Raw genomic sequence first — 15,423 nt, forward strand, 5'->3', positions numbered from 1 at the left:
CCAGCTAAGCCTTGAGCATTTCTGATTGGATTAACAACAAAAAGCAGCCTGAGGCAAGTGAGTTTGACACTATTGGAAACTCCAGGTCAAAGTCTGCAGTCTAAATTATTTGTTGAGTGTAAATTTGATCAGAAAATGCAAAAATTATTGTGAGTGAGTGATGAGATAGTGTAACCCTTGTTAATTTGGTTTCCATTGCACATGCAAAAGTATGTCATTTATACAAATGCAGGAAACACAGAGAAATGGAGAAGTTTGAAAAGCAACTCAAAACTAAAGTGTAAAGGAACAAGGATCCCTCTTCCCTGTTCGGCTACTCAGGGTGAAAATTCACTGCTCTGGTTGATTTGAGGTAATAGGAACAGCAGCTCAAAGTTGTTAGTACCAAGGCTTCTCACATCTCCAGTATGCTTGTTTATTCCCAGTTGCTTTTAGTTTGGCATGCCATCAGCATCTTCATTACACATGTGGTTTAAAATGTTAGGAAATGAGACTTTCCCATAAGCCTTTGCTTCCTTGACTGGGGGTCTTGCTAGGAAGCAGCATGATGTCATTTTGTTCATGTCCCACAGATGACATTTACACCTTGGTTTTCATATCACCATCACCATTACTCCCATTCAAAAAACTCTTACTGTTCCTTCCTTCTTGCGTCGACTCCAAGTAACATGTCAGTATCTGCTGTGCAACCTACCTCTCCATTTTGAATTTGGCAAAGTGCATCAAATATCACAGTTGAGAAGAAGTGATAAGATTTAATCCTGCAGCTGAAGTGGTAGTGCCAAGAGAGCAGATGCCTATTTTCCTCCACCTCTTCCCTCTTATAAAGCACAGAGGAAGAATGGCTTCTAGGACCCCTTGCAGTTATGACTGCTTAGCTCATGTTGGGCTGGAGGTTCTGGGTTGGATAGATGAGGTCAGATTGGTTAAAATACATCATCCTTTGGATATGTGACGACCAGGAGTGGGTCTGGAGCACTACTGGAACAGGAATCACAGGAACCTCTGACATCAGGAGCTGGTGTCACACTCTCATCATTATCACACATTTATTTCTACCATCTTTACATGTTTCTGTTTTTCTTTCTGGTAGCCCTGCAGTATTTTCTCCTCTTCCTGATATTTTGTTCCCCCACTGATTGTCTTGCATTGGCTCAGATTTCTCAAAATTTTTACCACTGAGTAGGTGGTACTGGTGTGCTATATTGTTTCATCTCTTATTTCTGCTTATCCTAATTTCAACTCACAAATGTTTTTGTTTCATAAAGATATAATTGAGTATGAATGGAAAATAAAAAGTACCTACCATCAGCTACAAAAATGTTATCAGTCTGGTTCAAAACCAAAACCAATTAGCTAAAAGACTTGGCCGTTCATTAGGCCACACTCAAAAAATCGTGTATTGTCAGGGATATAAAACAACTACATTTTGACATGTAACTTACTAGCATTACAGAACAAGTTGACTTTGGTATCTTCAAGATCACTAGAGTTTTGAAAATGAATCAAGTAGATATTAACATATATTTAACAGCATTTAATGTCACTGCAATGTCTGCTTTGTTATTTGCCATATGTAGGGGCTATTTTGCAACTTTTTGAAATTGAATCTGTATTATATTGCTTTAAGTGTTTTTTTCACATAAAACAAGAAACTTAGGCTAAAAGGGAGCTTTTTGTTTTAATTTTTAACGTTCATTTTTTCTTCAATTTTGGGAGCTTTCCTCTTTTAACATGTTAATTCAAGGAAAGAATTAAAGGTTTGGGTTTTTCTTCTAGAAGGCACGATTAATAGAAATTTGTTCCTGTGTTGAAGTATTTTCTTGTAAGTTGACTGAATCTTTGTCTTTATAACAGATTGGAACGTGTTTCCATTTTTCCAGTTAATATTTACTATAGTGACTGTGAGTTTATGACAATCTGCTTTTTATTATCAGGATGATAAGATAAAATGGGGGAGCAGACATTAACATTTACAATGCAAGTTCTTCCCAGGTAAAAGACTACATCTCCATTTTCCCCCATTTTTAGTTTATCTTGGGATTGTTTCTTTCAATTCTCATTACTTTCCAGACATTCAGGAAGGCAGTACTTCTGTAGTATTGTGTATCTTTGCTCTCATTTCTTCTCATCTTAACAACTCTGAGCTTGTTTCTCAAGAACTTCCCTCTAAAATTACTTTAACAATCTTCCTCTGGCCTTTGAAGCTTTTATTAACATACTCTGCCTTGTCAATACATTGGATATTTGGGTTTCTTCTCCAAGATCACATTGTGAGGGGACTAGCAGAATGTGAGTTGAGAATTGAGACATCTTATTAGCAAGTGACTGCCATCATTGACCATCTTGCTGTGCTTTTCCACTGCTTCATATTTTTGACAGAGATGCACCTGATTCCAGCAATGTCTTCTTGCCCTAGGAGGGAGTCTAAGACCAACGCCTGGTCCCAGGACCACTGCTGTGTGTTACCAGAGCAACTGTTTACACACAGCAGCTGGACAACAGTTTGCTGTCCAGGTCTTCTCACCACCACATGGGAGTTTGAACGACTGAGCTGCAAAACCATGCTTCCCTTTGCTTTTTTCTCTCCCCTCTTCAAATAATCTTTAATTTATTTTACAATTTGGTGTAGACGCAAGAAGAGGGATGGAGTGTCTCTTCTTCCTCATTCCTGGCTCAGACAGCCTGGAGGCTGGGAACCAGCACATTCCCATAAATCTGAAACTCCTGTCACTTCAGACAGGCCTGGAATTAGAGTGTCTCCCACCCTTGCATTAAAAAGAAGTAGAGTTCCTGGAAAAAAAAGACTTAGGCAATCTGAAGCTGGCTCAGTTTACAAAGGGATGATACAACTGCTTGCAACTTGAAGGTGTATTTAAGTTGTTTTGTATCATAGGTTTCCAGTGGTTAAATTAGATGCCACAACGATCACTGCTCTGGCTGCTTAATCTGAGTTGGAAGAACCAGAATCTCTCCACAGTTTGTTGTTTCTTCACTTCACTGGGGGTTGTGGATTCCAGTGCAGGACCTCTAAAAGTGAGGGCTTGTTATTTCAGCATCAGAACATTTGAGTCCCTTTATGGATCTAATCCAAAAGCCTTCACTTCTTTTGAAGCATTTTTTCACCATTTATATAATTTTATACTCTGCTATAACCAGGAATATTATTTCTTGAGTTTCCAATCCCCAGTTAAATCTTTGTCTTCAAATATCTCTGAATTAAAAGAAGTAATGCAATAATTTAAGTACATGATGGATTAAAGCACATAGATATAGTCTTTATTATTAGTTCTTACAGTCTGAGAATGTGAGATTTTGATTCCCCAGAAGCCATGCTCCTTATTTAACTATTTCTTAGTGCTTAGTTTTGTTTGGAAATAATGCCTTAGCAAAAGATAAAAGGCAATTGTACTCTTCTTTATCATGTTGTCCATGTTCTCAGTTGATATTTAAAGAATACTAATGGATAGGTCGAATTTTATGCAGTCTATTATTTTACTTTGGAATATTTGAGACACATCCTCTGCCAGACCCTGGGAATAATGTGAGGCAAATTATTAGGGTAGCAGTCCTGCCTGGCCTGCTATTTCTCACTGCTTTTAAATCCTGGATTAAACACTATTAGCTCTCGCAGTCAACAGGTCCATAACCTTGGTGGGGGGAGACTGTTCTGGCTGCTAAGTTAATTACAGAAGGTCTGTATCTTTTCCTCTGCTTTTCTTTTCTGAAGCATTAGTCAGGATGAGGAGCTTCCTCACGTTTATTGGAACCTTTCCAGGTTGAAGAAGGAGATAATCCCTAAAGAACTGGCTACCAGGCACTACAAGTGGAGTCTTATGTTTTTTCAGTGATTTATTGCTGTTGCAATCTTTCATTACATTCACTCTTGTTATAAAGGGGTGGTGATTGAAGCATGAAAATGTCTCACTATGGGTTTGTCAATGTTGTCATGTACTTAAGACTTCAAAAACACTGTGCTGTTTGGATATGGATTGTGTCAACAATAGAAAGTGGTTAGACATGACATCATTAAAGTACTATAGCCATCTAGAATTATTCATTGTGCATTTTGTATTCTGGCAAGGCAGTAGGGGCAAAATTCCTCTCTGGCTTAACTCTGCTTGTCATTTTTTGCTCAGGATTTGGGTAGCAGACAATCTAGTTTGACTGAAGTGCATACAAAGTGATCTGAAAAATAATTATCCTTGTGATAAAGGCTTCAGTGGCTGCCCAATTCTGCTGCCATGGACTAATTATATTCCTTACATGTTACTGACTAAAGCTGCAGTTCTGCATTCCTTACAGAGATAAAGATTCTGGTGACATTAGTGGGAGCTTTGCCCATGTGAGGAGTGTAGATTTGGACACTTGACTTTTTTTACAAATAGAATGGAAACTGTGACAATTTTGAGATCTTCAGGGTTGTTTTTCAATAACAAATCTTGATCCCAGAGAAGTCTCTGGGAGTTCTGCAATTAACTTATAAAATGTCAATGTTTTGATGACATTTAGTTACCAAATGTGGATTAATGGCACCATAGTTTAACTGTATTTTTAAGTGTGGGCTTAATGGCATAGACCTCAGTAATCCTAAGAGAGTAAATGGATGCCCAAGTAAAGGTTACCTTAGAATGTTTGAATAATAGCTGGACAGATATTCAGCCGATGTGAATTAATTTATGAGTGCAAAATGTATACTCAGCTGGATTAGATGGACAGAAAAGTTCTCTTATTTAAGCATATTCAAATTACATTTGTCACAAAATTATGAACAAATCCTATTGCAAATGCAGAAGTATTTGGGCAGCCCTGCGCTGGGCACCTCTCACATAATGATATTAAGGAGCAGTGCAGTGTCTGATAGAAGGCACATCTTTCTTGATCCTCTTGATCTTTTCTCATGTAATCATCCTTATGAATTTAGAAGGATTATCCTCCAATCTCCCCATGTGGTGGTAAGAGGCAGTAAGTCAGATGCTTCTTGTCAGAACAGCAGCCATTGAAGAAAGCATCTTAGTGGTCAGTTAAAAATCAACTAATTTGTTTCCTCAAATCAGTCATTCTTCTGTTTGCTCCTGTGCTTCCTACTTACATCTGAGGTAGTTTACTATATATTGGAATGTTCTTTTCGCATATATATACATTTTCATTTGTTTCTATGTTTTTAAAGTAATCCTTTATTTCTTTATGCCTGCTGACTTTTAACATGATAAAATACATTACTTTTTGTTTACTTCCTGGAAAACATAGATAATTGCAGTGTATAAAGATTTTTATTATTTACATTGAGCTTAGGACACCAAGGTGGTTTGCATCTCTAAAATGGCCCAGAATTTTAAATTGACTGTATAGGAAATACTGAGAAGCAAGACTGTCATCCTGTATAATTATCTTAGCACCATTTGATTATGCTGAGCTTTTCCACATAAGACTAAAAAGAGATGAAGATGTCACCATTTGATATAAGTTTAGCTGTTTTCAAAGAAATCTACAACAATAAAAGCACATTTATGTTTCCCCATGTATTTCAGAGCAGTTTCTAAAGCAGTTCTCATTCATGCATGTTTAATTTCTGTTAGGCCACTCATCATTTTTAATAACATTTGTAATAACCCTTATCGGCACCGTAACTAAAGACGGTGATTCTGTGCAAACTCAGCTGGAGCTTTGAAAATATCAGAGCAGCTCTGACTCATTAATCTTCTTCTATAGATGGTTCTGAACAAAAACCCTGGATCTGGACATACTCAAAATTTGGAGCCATTTTAAATTCAAAGACAGACTTGAAGCTGAACATACATGTTGACATCATCTTCATCTGGCTTCATTCACCTACTTATAAGGAAGCATCCTCATTTTGTAATGCTGCAAATTTATTGTATTCAGAGGTGCGTGTATGGCAGCATGGAATGATAAGGGAGAACACTTGCAAGCCCATACTGGAAAATAGAATAGGAGCCTGCCTTGTTCAACATAAACACAAGTACTTATTGGTCTCCATTAATCTAATGTTCTCCACCCTTATTATAGTAAATTACATTACAACTATTGTTCAAGGATACTGGAAATACCTCACTAGGCTACATGATGTGGTTCTACTGGATTTTAAGCAAACTCTGCTGCTGCTTTTCTCATGCTTTTGGTCCGGATTTTTGTCTCTGGGACGTTTTTGAAGAATGACTGTGTACCACAAGCTCTTGTGCAGGAAGATGAGTAAGCAAATGCACAGAAACCCATTCCCCAAGAGAAGTCACTTACCTTTTTCACATCAGGTATATTAAAAAACTTCTTGGTATGAGCAACCCATCCTGCTATCCCGATGTCCAGAGGAAAAACAGTCTCATTGTCTGGATTCACCAAATTCTCCTCAAAGCTGGAAGTTGGAGTGACATTGAGAAGCCTGGTGGCTACCTCTGGAATACCATTTCGGGAACGACAAATAAACATACTACACCGATCAGCTGCCAGCAGCTGTGCCAGCCTCTGCAGGGCCTTGTGCACTATCTTTTCCATAATGCCTCCTTCATCCTGGATTTCTGTTAGCAGCTCAAAAAGTATGTTACACTCCTCCAGACGGGACATGTCCTTGAAGCTGACTCCTTCCTTCACATCTCCAGGGCTGACTTTAAAGATACTTCCCAGCACTTCTGCCCTCATTTTTCGGTCGAAATACTCCTTGGCAAATTGGGGGTTGTTCTCCAAGTATTTTTCAACGGCATCTTTGTTTACCTCACCCATTTCTGCTGGATTGTTCTTAGGATTTCTTTTAGAACTGCATCACCATCAAAGCAGGAGTGGTAGCAAGAAGTCCTAACTTGATACTAGTAAGAAAATGGTACTTTGTACATGTCGTATAGCTCACAGGCATAGTACATTCACCTTCCTCTGTGGCTTCCAAGCCTTCTGAAACTCTTGAGATATGACAGAAGGCACTGGCTTAGCATCTTCTTAGTGTGAGATCTTGGAGACTGCTAATTAAAGAGATGTGAGGACACTAAACCCCTGAGCATTCTTAGCTCATAAATCCTAAAAGGGAATCATTTTAACATTTTAAACTAACCAATTGATTCTTAGACCTTATAAAATTGTCTGATATGTGGATATGTATACCTGTATGTTATCTCCTTCATTCACAGTATATATATTGCACTATACACACAAAAGTTTCCACTGAAACTTAATATGAGGAATTCTACTTAGGTACTTAGCCCACATCATACACATGCACAGACGTACACATGTGTATTTGTGAGAGGTACTTGCGGGGAGAAAAACAGAATGTTACAGAGAAAATTTTAAAATTGTGAAATTTAGTTTTCCTTTAAATAGTCAGGAGATGATCGGAATTGGATTACTAAAAGCAAATAATTATGAAGCTATACATGCATAAAATGGGTAAAATCCTAGAGACCTTACAAAAGTCTGAGCTTGCTCAAGTGATTTACCCAGGTGAAGATGGAGTAAAAGAATTAGAATTTGACTCAGCACAGCCAGATATGACATACATAACTTTTTTCAAAAATAGATAGTCTAAAGGAAAGAGTAAAATCAGAAAATGGCTTGAATTCAAATTAAGCTCAGGACACAGTAAAATGTTTACTCTGAAAGCATAAATAACCTTACAGGGTCCTGCAAGTACTGTAGTTTCTTCTATGCCTTCTTCAGAAAAAGTGGGAGATCTCTGCTCTCTTAAACATGAGAAAAATGGTAATAACTGACAGATAGTGGGCAAAGAGGGAATCTTGAGTCTGGTTGTAGCTTTATAACATGTTTGACATTTTCTACCATTGGAAGTTCAGCATTACTCACATGAATAGAAAAGGAATGATGAAAACTGTGTTGAATTTTAAGAGCAAACACCCTAGGGCTATGTGAGTGAGAAGGCTGAATTCAAGTTGAGTGCCAACTATGACAGCAAATAATCTATGTTCATTGAAACAGATCTGCACAGAGAAGATTAGCATGGCCCCTGTGCAAGGATGACACGCAAATTTGTGAAGCATTCCATATTTTTACTCGGAGCCCAGAAAGCCAACCGTATCCTGGGCTGCATCAAAAGCAGCATGGCCAGCAGGTCGAGGGAGGTGGTTCTGCCCCTCTACTCCACTCCAGTGAGACTCCACCTGGAGTGCTGCGTCCAGCTCTCGGGTCCTCAGCATGGGAAGGACACGAACCTGTTGGAGCAGGTCCAGAGGAGGGCCACAAAAATGATCAGAGGGATGGAAAACCTCTGCTATGAGGAAAGGCTGAAAGAGCTGGGGTTGTTCAGCCTGGAGAAGAGAAGGCTGTGGGGAGACCTTATTGCAGCCTTTCGATAGTTAAAGGGGGCTTATAGGAAAGACAGGGACAGGCTTTTTAGCACGGCCAATAGTGATAAGACAAGGGGTAATGATTTTAAACTAAAAGAGGGTAGATTCAGACTGGATATAAGGAAGAAATTTTTTACAGTGAGGGTGGTGAAACACTGGAACGGGTTGCCCAGGGAGGTGGTAGATGCCCCACCCCTGGAAACATTCAAGGCGAGGCTGGATGGGGCTCTGAGCAACCTGATCTAGTTGTAGGTATCCCTGCCAATTGCAGGGGGGATGGACTAGATGACCTTTAAAGGTCCCTTCCATCCCAAAGCATTCTATGATTCTATGATTTCAGCACAGTAGGAGGGCTGCAATACAATTCATATTTCTATTTGTGGCATCCACATTGATCAGAGAGCAGAAAGAGATTCTTGGTATAAGGGAAATAGACCATATACCCTTTGGAAATTCTTAATTTGAAAGGAGTAATTGTCAAAGTGCAACTTTGTCTGTCTGCCAGAGGCCACGGTGTGTCAACATCCATTTTTATCAACAGATCTAAAAGAATCAACATGGGCAACCTACACCAATCCTCTTGTGCACAAAGAACAGGTCAGTGATTGGTCTGTAATGGCAGCTAACTCAGTACACTAGCTTTCCCTCTGACTGTGGTATGAAATGCTGTGTAAGACTAATTTTTGCCAGACTGCAGTTGCCATAAAGATGTCAAAATGCATATGAAAATCAGCCCAGTATGGACACATTCTGTGGTTCCTTTTCTCTGGCTGGGTTACTTACCCCTAGCAGTCTTGGGGGCAGCACAGGACTCTCACTGGTGGGTGTATGAGGTTGCAGCATCTTCTTTCCAGGTGTGAACTGGTGATACTAACTTTGTGGCAGGACTGTGCAACTGCAGCACAGCAAGATGTTCTCACTATTAGACACAGGTACAGTTCACAAGAAAACAGCAAAAGAAATGCACATATATCTTAGCCTTTGAATAGTTTTTTTCATAATTTGATCAATATGTATAAAAGCAATAGAGACTTGAAAATAAATTTACATGTATTTACACGTAGAGTTAAATTATTTCTCTTCATCTGTCATCTTCCTGATTGGTAGCTCAACACTTTTTATGCCACTCTTTAAAAAAGAGGATGTTGAAGAGCTCCAATGAAATTGTGCAAAGGATAGTAACATTTTTTTGCATTACTTGTTTGGCCATATTTTCTTCCTGACTTTGAAACATTCTAAATAGTAGTTTATTTGAAGTAGAAAGGGTCTATAGAGGGTCTGTCTCCTGCCCAGTTAAAACATTCTAGAAAATTATCTTCTGTATAAGATTTACACATTCATCTTTATCACATGTGAGAAACCAGCTTTACAAACATTAGGTGTTCTTTATATTGTGATCACATTAATTCTATGAAATAGAGCAACCTGTCACTCTCTGGAGGGAGAGTAAGTAGAGGCAACCTGACAGAGTTACACTGTTTCCTTTGCGGGCAGGGGAGTTGGTGGGTTAACATTTTGTAAGCTAACAATTTTATTATCAGTGGTGCCCATTTTTTTCAATATGCAAGGCCACCTAAAATGCTTATCATATTTCCACCAAATCTTCCTCATGCCCAGCTGTTTTTACACATGATAAATTACACTATTGGTACTTTGAGATAAAAAAGTTCATATTTTAATTAGGCACTACGGTAAGGTGATAAATCAATCTTTGTAACAAAATGTTTCAGATGTATGTAGCTGGGTTGTCCCATAATCATTCTTAAATCATCAAACAATCCTCTTTTTTATCCCTTAATTTAGATTCACTCTTACAATTGCACTCTTGCTCTGTAAAGTGTTTGTGAAATGACATGGAAAGAAGTATCAGAAACCAATAGAAGTTCTTTAAGAAGTTTATGTTTGGAAGACAGCTAAGTTGGCTTTTTTCAGTAATTGCTATATTAGTCATGTTATGTTTCATTGTGAACTCTATGTACCTATTGATTAACCATGAACAACTAAAGCAAACCAAGAAGTTGAAGTGATTTGATAGAAATTAAAGTGTAGTTTGGTACAAAAATGTAGCTTAATGTACCTTCCATAAATGTATGGAAGTCCTCATTTTAGAGTTAAGAAAATACAAGGTATTTGTATTTATGCTTTTTTGTTTTTCTCATATTAGTATTTTAACAAATTTTGTAAATTAGACATTTAAACATTTTGAAGCACTAGCATTGTAATGAATTTTAAAGTTTCTGTGCTGGAACAAGACATTTATTTTCTGTTCTATCTATCTCCTTTACTCTCCTTATTTTCCACACTATTGAACATTTTATGTTTAGTAATGCTAATTCACATTTGTATTTAAATTCATTCTAAGAAACTATACCAAAAATTATTTCACGTTTCTGGCATTTTCAAACATGATTTTGCTATCATCTTTCCTAGCAATTTTTTAATAAGATCACCTATTAAGAAAATACATTTTAATGTAGGATCCATTGTATGCATGAAGGTTTAACCTTGGAAACTACCTTCGCACAGTCATTTTCACTGCACTTTTAAAGGCAAAAATAATATGCATTTGGCTTTGATCCTTTTCCATGCTGAGGTGATTTGATTTAAAAACATGATGAGCTGGGTGCTGTATTTTTCAAATTGTTTTAATTTCAGAGAATATCAGAAATATGTGTGCTTTATGATTTTAATACATATGATATCATTTGCCTTTGACGTTCATAGTTAATACAGAAATCAAACTATTTATGGAGTAGTTCTTAGTAGTAGACCATTCCTGAGCCTTTGTGATACATGGAAACTCCTAAGAAGGATAACTGACAGACGTGGTTATTTAAATAGATTCAAGCAGCACGTAAATGTCAAAGGTACTTGTAAGGTTTCCCAGTTCAGCTCAGTGTTTGTATCTGAACATCTCTGTCTGTCTTGATAGCAGTCAATGTGGTTCATTCAGTTAAGATTTTCTGAAGAAACACAGAGCAGATGTGTTTATTTCAATTGCATGCCTTTTGATGTGGATAATTTTGTGGCCACTGTCTGGACATGGCAGATTCATACTTATAATCTAAGAAATTAATATTCAGAAATATTATTGGTTTTTTCTAAATTATTAGGTTGTGAGAATGGATTCTGTAGGTATCTACAACAGGTACTGTGTGCCCCTAACACAGCCAGTTTTTGGCACTGAAATGTTCTGGTGTCACTGATCAGGTATGTTTTGAGGACCTTTATAAACAACCTCAACTTTTATGTTTCTTTTAAAATAATCTTCTGTCCCTTTTATTACAAGTTATCTTAAAAGTGCAAAAACTAAAGATAGTAAGTTAGCTGCTTTTTCCATACAGCTGCAAATTTTCATGGTCCCTTAAAACTACCAATTATTAGCTCTGGGGGTTCATAAAATAAGTAGTCAACAGATATTTTAGCTTCTAGGGGAGAGTTCCTGAAGTAAATGGCCAATCTAGCATCAAGAGGTTAACCTGGGTTGCCAGATGCACTGGAGCTTTGACCATGAGCACGGGTTTCTTGGTAGCTTGGCATGAATTTTAGTATATGGGCTGAGCAAAAGACAGCAGCCTTGTAATCTCATCCACTCTCCATTTACTCCCTGGTGATCTTAGGTTACCTGACCATTTTTCATTACTGAGAATATTACTCAGCACTGCTGAGAAGGGTCTGACTCTGCCTTCTTCATACCCTCCTGCCAGATATTTATACAGTCAATAAGATCCCACCAAGCCCTCTTTTCAGGCTCAACAGTCCCAGCTCCCTCAGTCTCTCCTTTTGTCAGATTCTCTTATGGCTCAATGGTCTTCGTGGCTCTTTGCTGGACTCACTCCAGTATGTCTGTGTCTTTCATCATTCATAGTTTAAAGTACTCCTCACCGGGCTGGCCAGCCTATTGGCAAACTACATCTTTGTTTCAAGTTGTTTCCATTTTGGTAATACGTCTAGAAAAACATTGCAATTCAGTATCACAATCCTCACAAAGGTTTGCTAAAGAGAATAAAGGTACCATTTTAAACTAGGTTTGTTTAAATACTGTTCATAAAGAGTTCAATGTAAATTTACTCCTTATGCAGAATGTCACGTCATTAAATTACAAAAAGAGGTAGCACACAGGCTGGCATGGTGCAAAGGCCAATCTTTTCAATTCCATTCTGTCCTTGACCTCTGTACTCAGAGTGCCACCAAGAGGAACAGTTGTGATGGTGACAGGGTACATAGCTGTCCCTTACAAAGTACACGGAGCTCCTTGGCTCAGCTCATGGCATTTGTTGTCACTTGTTAATACGAGTCTGGTTTCACAGGGCAGTGGCTACATCGGATCCACTGCTCTGTGCACACAGCAGTCATTCATTCCCCTGAAAAATCTGCCTCTAAGAGTTTAATGGATACCCGTGTTTGTGAATGGCACTCTATAAATAAATAACCATAAGAAGATAGCAAAAAGTCTTTCAGTTTATATGCAGTCTGGCTGGAAATGGATGCTCCATTTCCTATTACCAGTTCTTTAAGCCAGCTTTCTCCTAAGAGCTAGACTTATTCTTGTGACCACAAATAAAATTCTAGTTCTTTTAATATTTAAAGCTTCAATGTTGCAGTGTTAAAAATGTTTTAAATAGTAATTTGACTCTTGTTTCCTCCTTTTTATTATAAAGTCCTAAATGAAACTAAAATAACTCCTACAATGAAAGCTTTTTTCTGCCATTTCATTTGAAAATCTGACCTTTTCTATGTATTTTCTGTTGCTATTCCTGATGGAAAATATTGCAGATTTTTACAGGCTATTAATGTAAAAAAATTTCAATCACAGAATCACTGCCAGAAGTTAGCCCCTTTTTTATGACCTCTTGGCAAAAGAAGACTTTTTTCTCTTTCAATTAAATATGGTTCCAAGAAATACATACTGACTTTTAAAAAACTTTCTATCGTATTCAAAATATGCTGCCAGCTTCAAACATCGGAATGGGAAGTCATATATGAAATTTATCAAGCTTGGTGTTGAATCTGCCACAAGTTTTGTAAATGTATGCTCTACATTAGAGGTTATTTGCATGTTTATGTGTTATCAATATTTTAATAATTCTTTTAAATTTAATTGTCTGAGCTTTCCCAGAACCCAGCAATCATTTGATGTCATTGACTTGATCAATTGAAATCCTGGCCCAAATCCTGTTCCTTTCTGTTCACATGAGAAGTACAAATCTGCAAGGAGTATATCCAGGTTCAAAAGATCTGGATGAGGATCACTCACTAGCATCATTTCTCAACCAAACCCATAGCCCAAGTCAATCCAAATGATGATTAACTGAGGCAAAGTTTACACTGTTTATGAGTTTACCTAGTTGTGCTGGCATAGCTACATCTGTTAGGACTGAGAAAAAATTCACCCTTGAATTGCCATAACAATGCTAGTCTGCCAGCAACCTTCCATCCCTTCTCCAGTACACTCCCAATCCAGAAGTAACTGACATAACAGAGGAGCCTTTTTGCCTAAAAAGCTTGTCTCATTGAACCAAAGAAGTGCTTTAGCTGCATCTGTGATAGGCCTTCATTAATGTAAACTGTGTCTCAGGTAGGCAGAGTTCGAAGTATAACTAAACCAGAAGAGGCACAGAGCCAAACTTTTACTATGTAACCTTCAAATTTTACTGACTTGACCAGATCCTCTTCTGCAGTTGTTGAAATCTGACTGGAAAATACTGGTGTGACTTCACTGTAGTTGCGCTCCCACAAATCCACAATGATAACGGTTCAAAAGAAGAGTTTTCTCAGGCATTGCCTAGAGTTTGTAGGGATCCCAGGCTTGAGGAGCTGAATGAATTAAAAGTTATAATTACTAAGTCTCTACCAAGCACCTCCACCAGATATGAGTTGCCAAACATTGAAGAGATCAGTGGAGGCACACAATTGAAGAAATGTTGTGACATGGCTAATACAAAATTACACATTTCTGATTTTTTTTTTTATGACCTCAGATTAATTTAAGGGACGGTAATGGCTCTTGCACATATTTAGAACTGATCTTATTAAAAATTATTGGCAGAATTAAATTTTTGTTTCAGTGAAACCTGGGTTGGTCTCTGTCTGTAAAACTGCTGAGGTCAACATTCAATAAGTATAACAGGACTACTGACCTAGATTTTCAGAGGTGGTCAAATCTCATTGGGTTTCAATTCATTTGGATGAGTGACTGTAGACTCCTTTGAAAACCTCTGCCACAGAATTTTCATGGATAATTATGTTATTGACAAAATTTTATAGGAATGGATTTGATCCTGAAAGAATGTCTCTGGGAATATAAAGCAGTATACAGGTTTTTGAAGAGGACAAACTTAGGAGAAATAATAATATTTCACAAATTGGCAGAGAATAAAGAAATAATTGTTTTCTTTGGTATTAAAGAAAGTAATAGATTTAAAGGTTATCAATTAAGCTATAATTCCTCTTCCTACTATCAGTCATGTGAGACACTGAACAAAGAAAATCCATGCTGATTTTGATCTTGTAAGTATGACGAATTCATATATTAGGACTAGTGAGTGTTTTGTAAAAGTTCTGTAAGAATGCAAATAAATAACTCGCATCACCATTGCCAGGGGCTGGAGCAAGGTTCTAAAAGGCACCAGAGGGACATAGATTGCTGTTTCTCTTCAGTCTCTGTGGGAATTAGCAAACTTGAAAATCTCAATTTAAAAATGGAAATGTTGGCTTATTGAAAGACTACTGTTGAAAGTTTCAGGACAATTAATATGCATCAACCTTTCTGGTTACCTGTGTTAAATATGTTCTTTACTCCAGGTAGAAGCTTAATATTCAACATAATGGCATTTTTAGTGCCTGATGTTATCCAGGGAATCAAAGGCTTCAGAGCAGACTTGGAACTGAGCATTTGGTGTTTGAGAAAGTGAACAAAAATATACTCTCTATGCAAAAAGGCTCCAACACAAAGCAGAAAATAAAGAATAACAGATAAATCAAACAGACTGTGCCACTGTTTGCATTACGTATGAAAAAGATTGTAAAGGGCAGCAACAGTAACAAGTTTAATATTTTTGTGAATATATGAAAGGGATAGAAGGCTGAAGTAAATTTCTGGGAAGGACCATGC

The 15,423-nt window shown here is 37.5% G+C and overlaps 1 protein-coding gene and 1 pseudogene across 2 annotated transcripts in view; one reads left to right on the forward strand and one right to left on the reverse strand.

Annotated features, from left to right (window-relative positions):
• The window catches only part of PDE6C (phosphodiesterase 6C), a 31,264-nt gene extending 24,526 nt beyond the window's left edge, over nt 1–6,738 (reverse strand). For both annotated transcript variants that reach the window (XM_009465442.2, XM_087768288.1), the window contains exon 1: nt 6,259–6,738. In XM_009465442.2, coding sequence (XP_009463717.1) covers nt 6,259–6,738 — 480 coding nt within the window. The remainder of the gene's footprint in view (nt 1–6,258) is intronic.
• Nucleotides 6,739–7,914: 1,176 nt separating this feature from the next.
• On the forward strand, nt 7,915–8,014 carry LOC148054827 (U6 spliceosomal RNA; annotated as a pseudogene).
• The last annotated feature ends 7,409 nt before the right edge of the window (nt 8,015–15,423 follow it).

The sequence above is a fragment of the Nipponia nippon genome, unplaced genomic scaffold (assembly GCF_047370975.1).
Source record: "Nipponia nippon isolate SJK-2023a ecotype South Korea unplaced genomic scaffold, ASM4737097v1 scaffold_3, whole genome shotgun sequence".
Lineage (NCBI taxonomy): Eukaryota > Metazoa > Chordata > Aves > Pelecaniformes > Threskiornithidae > Nipponia > Nipponia nippon.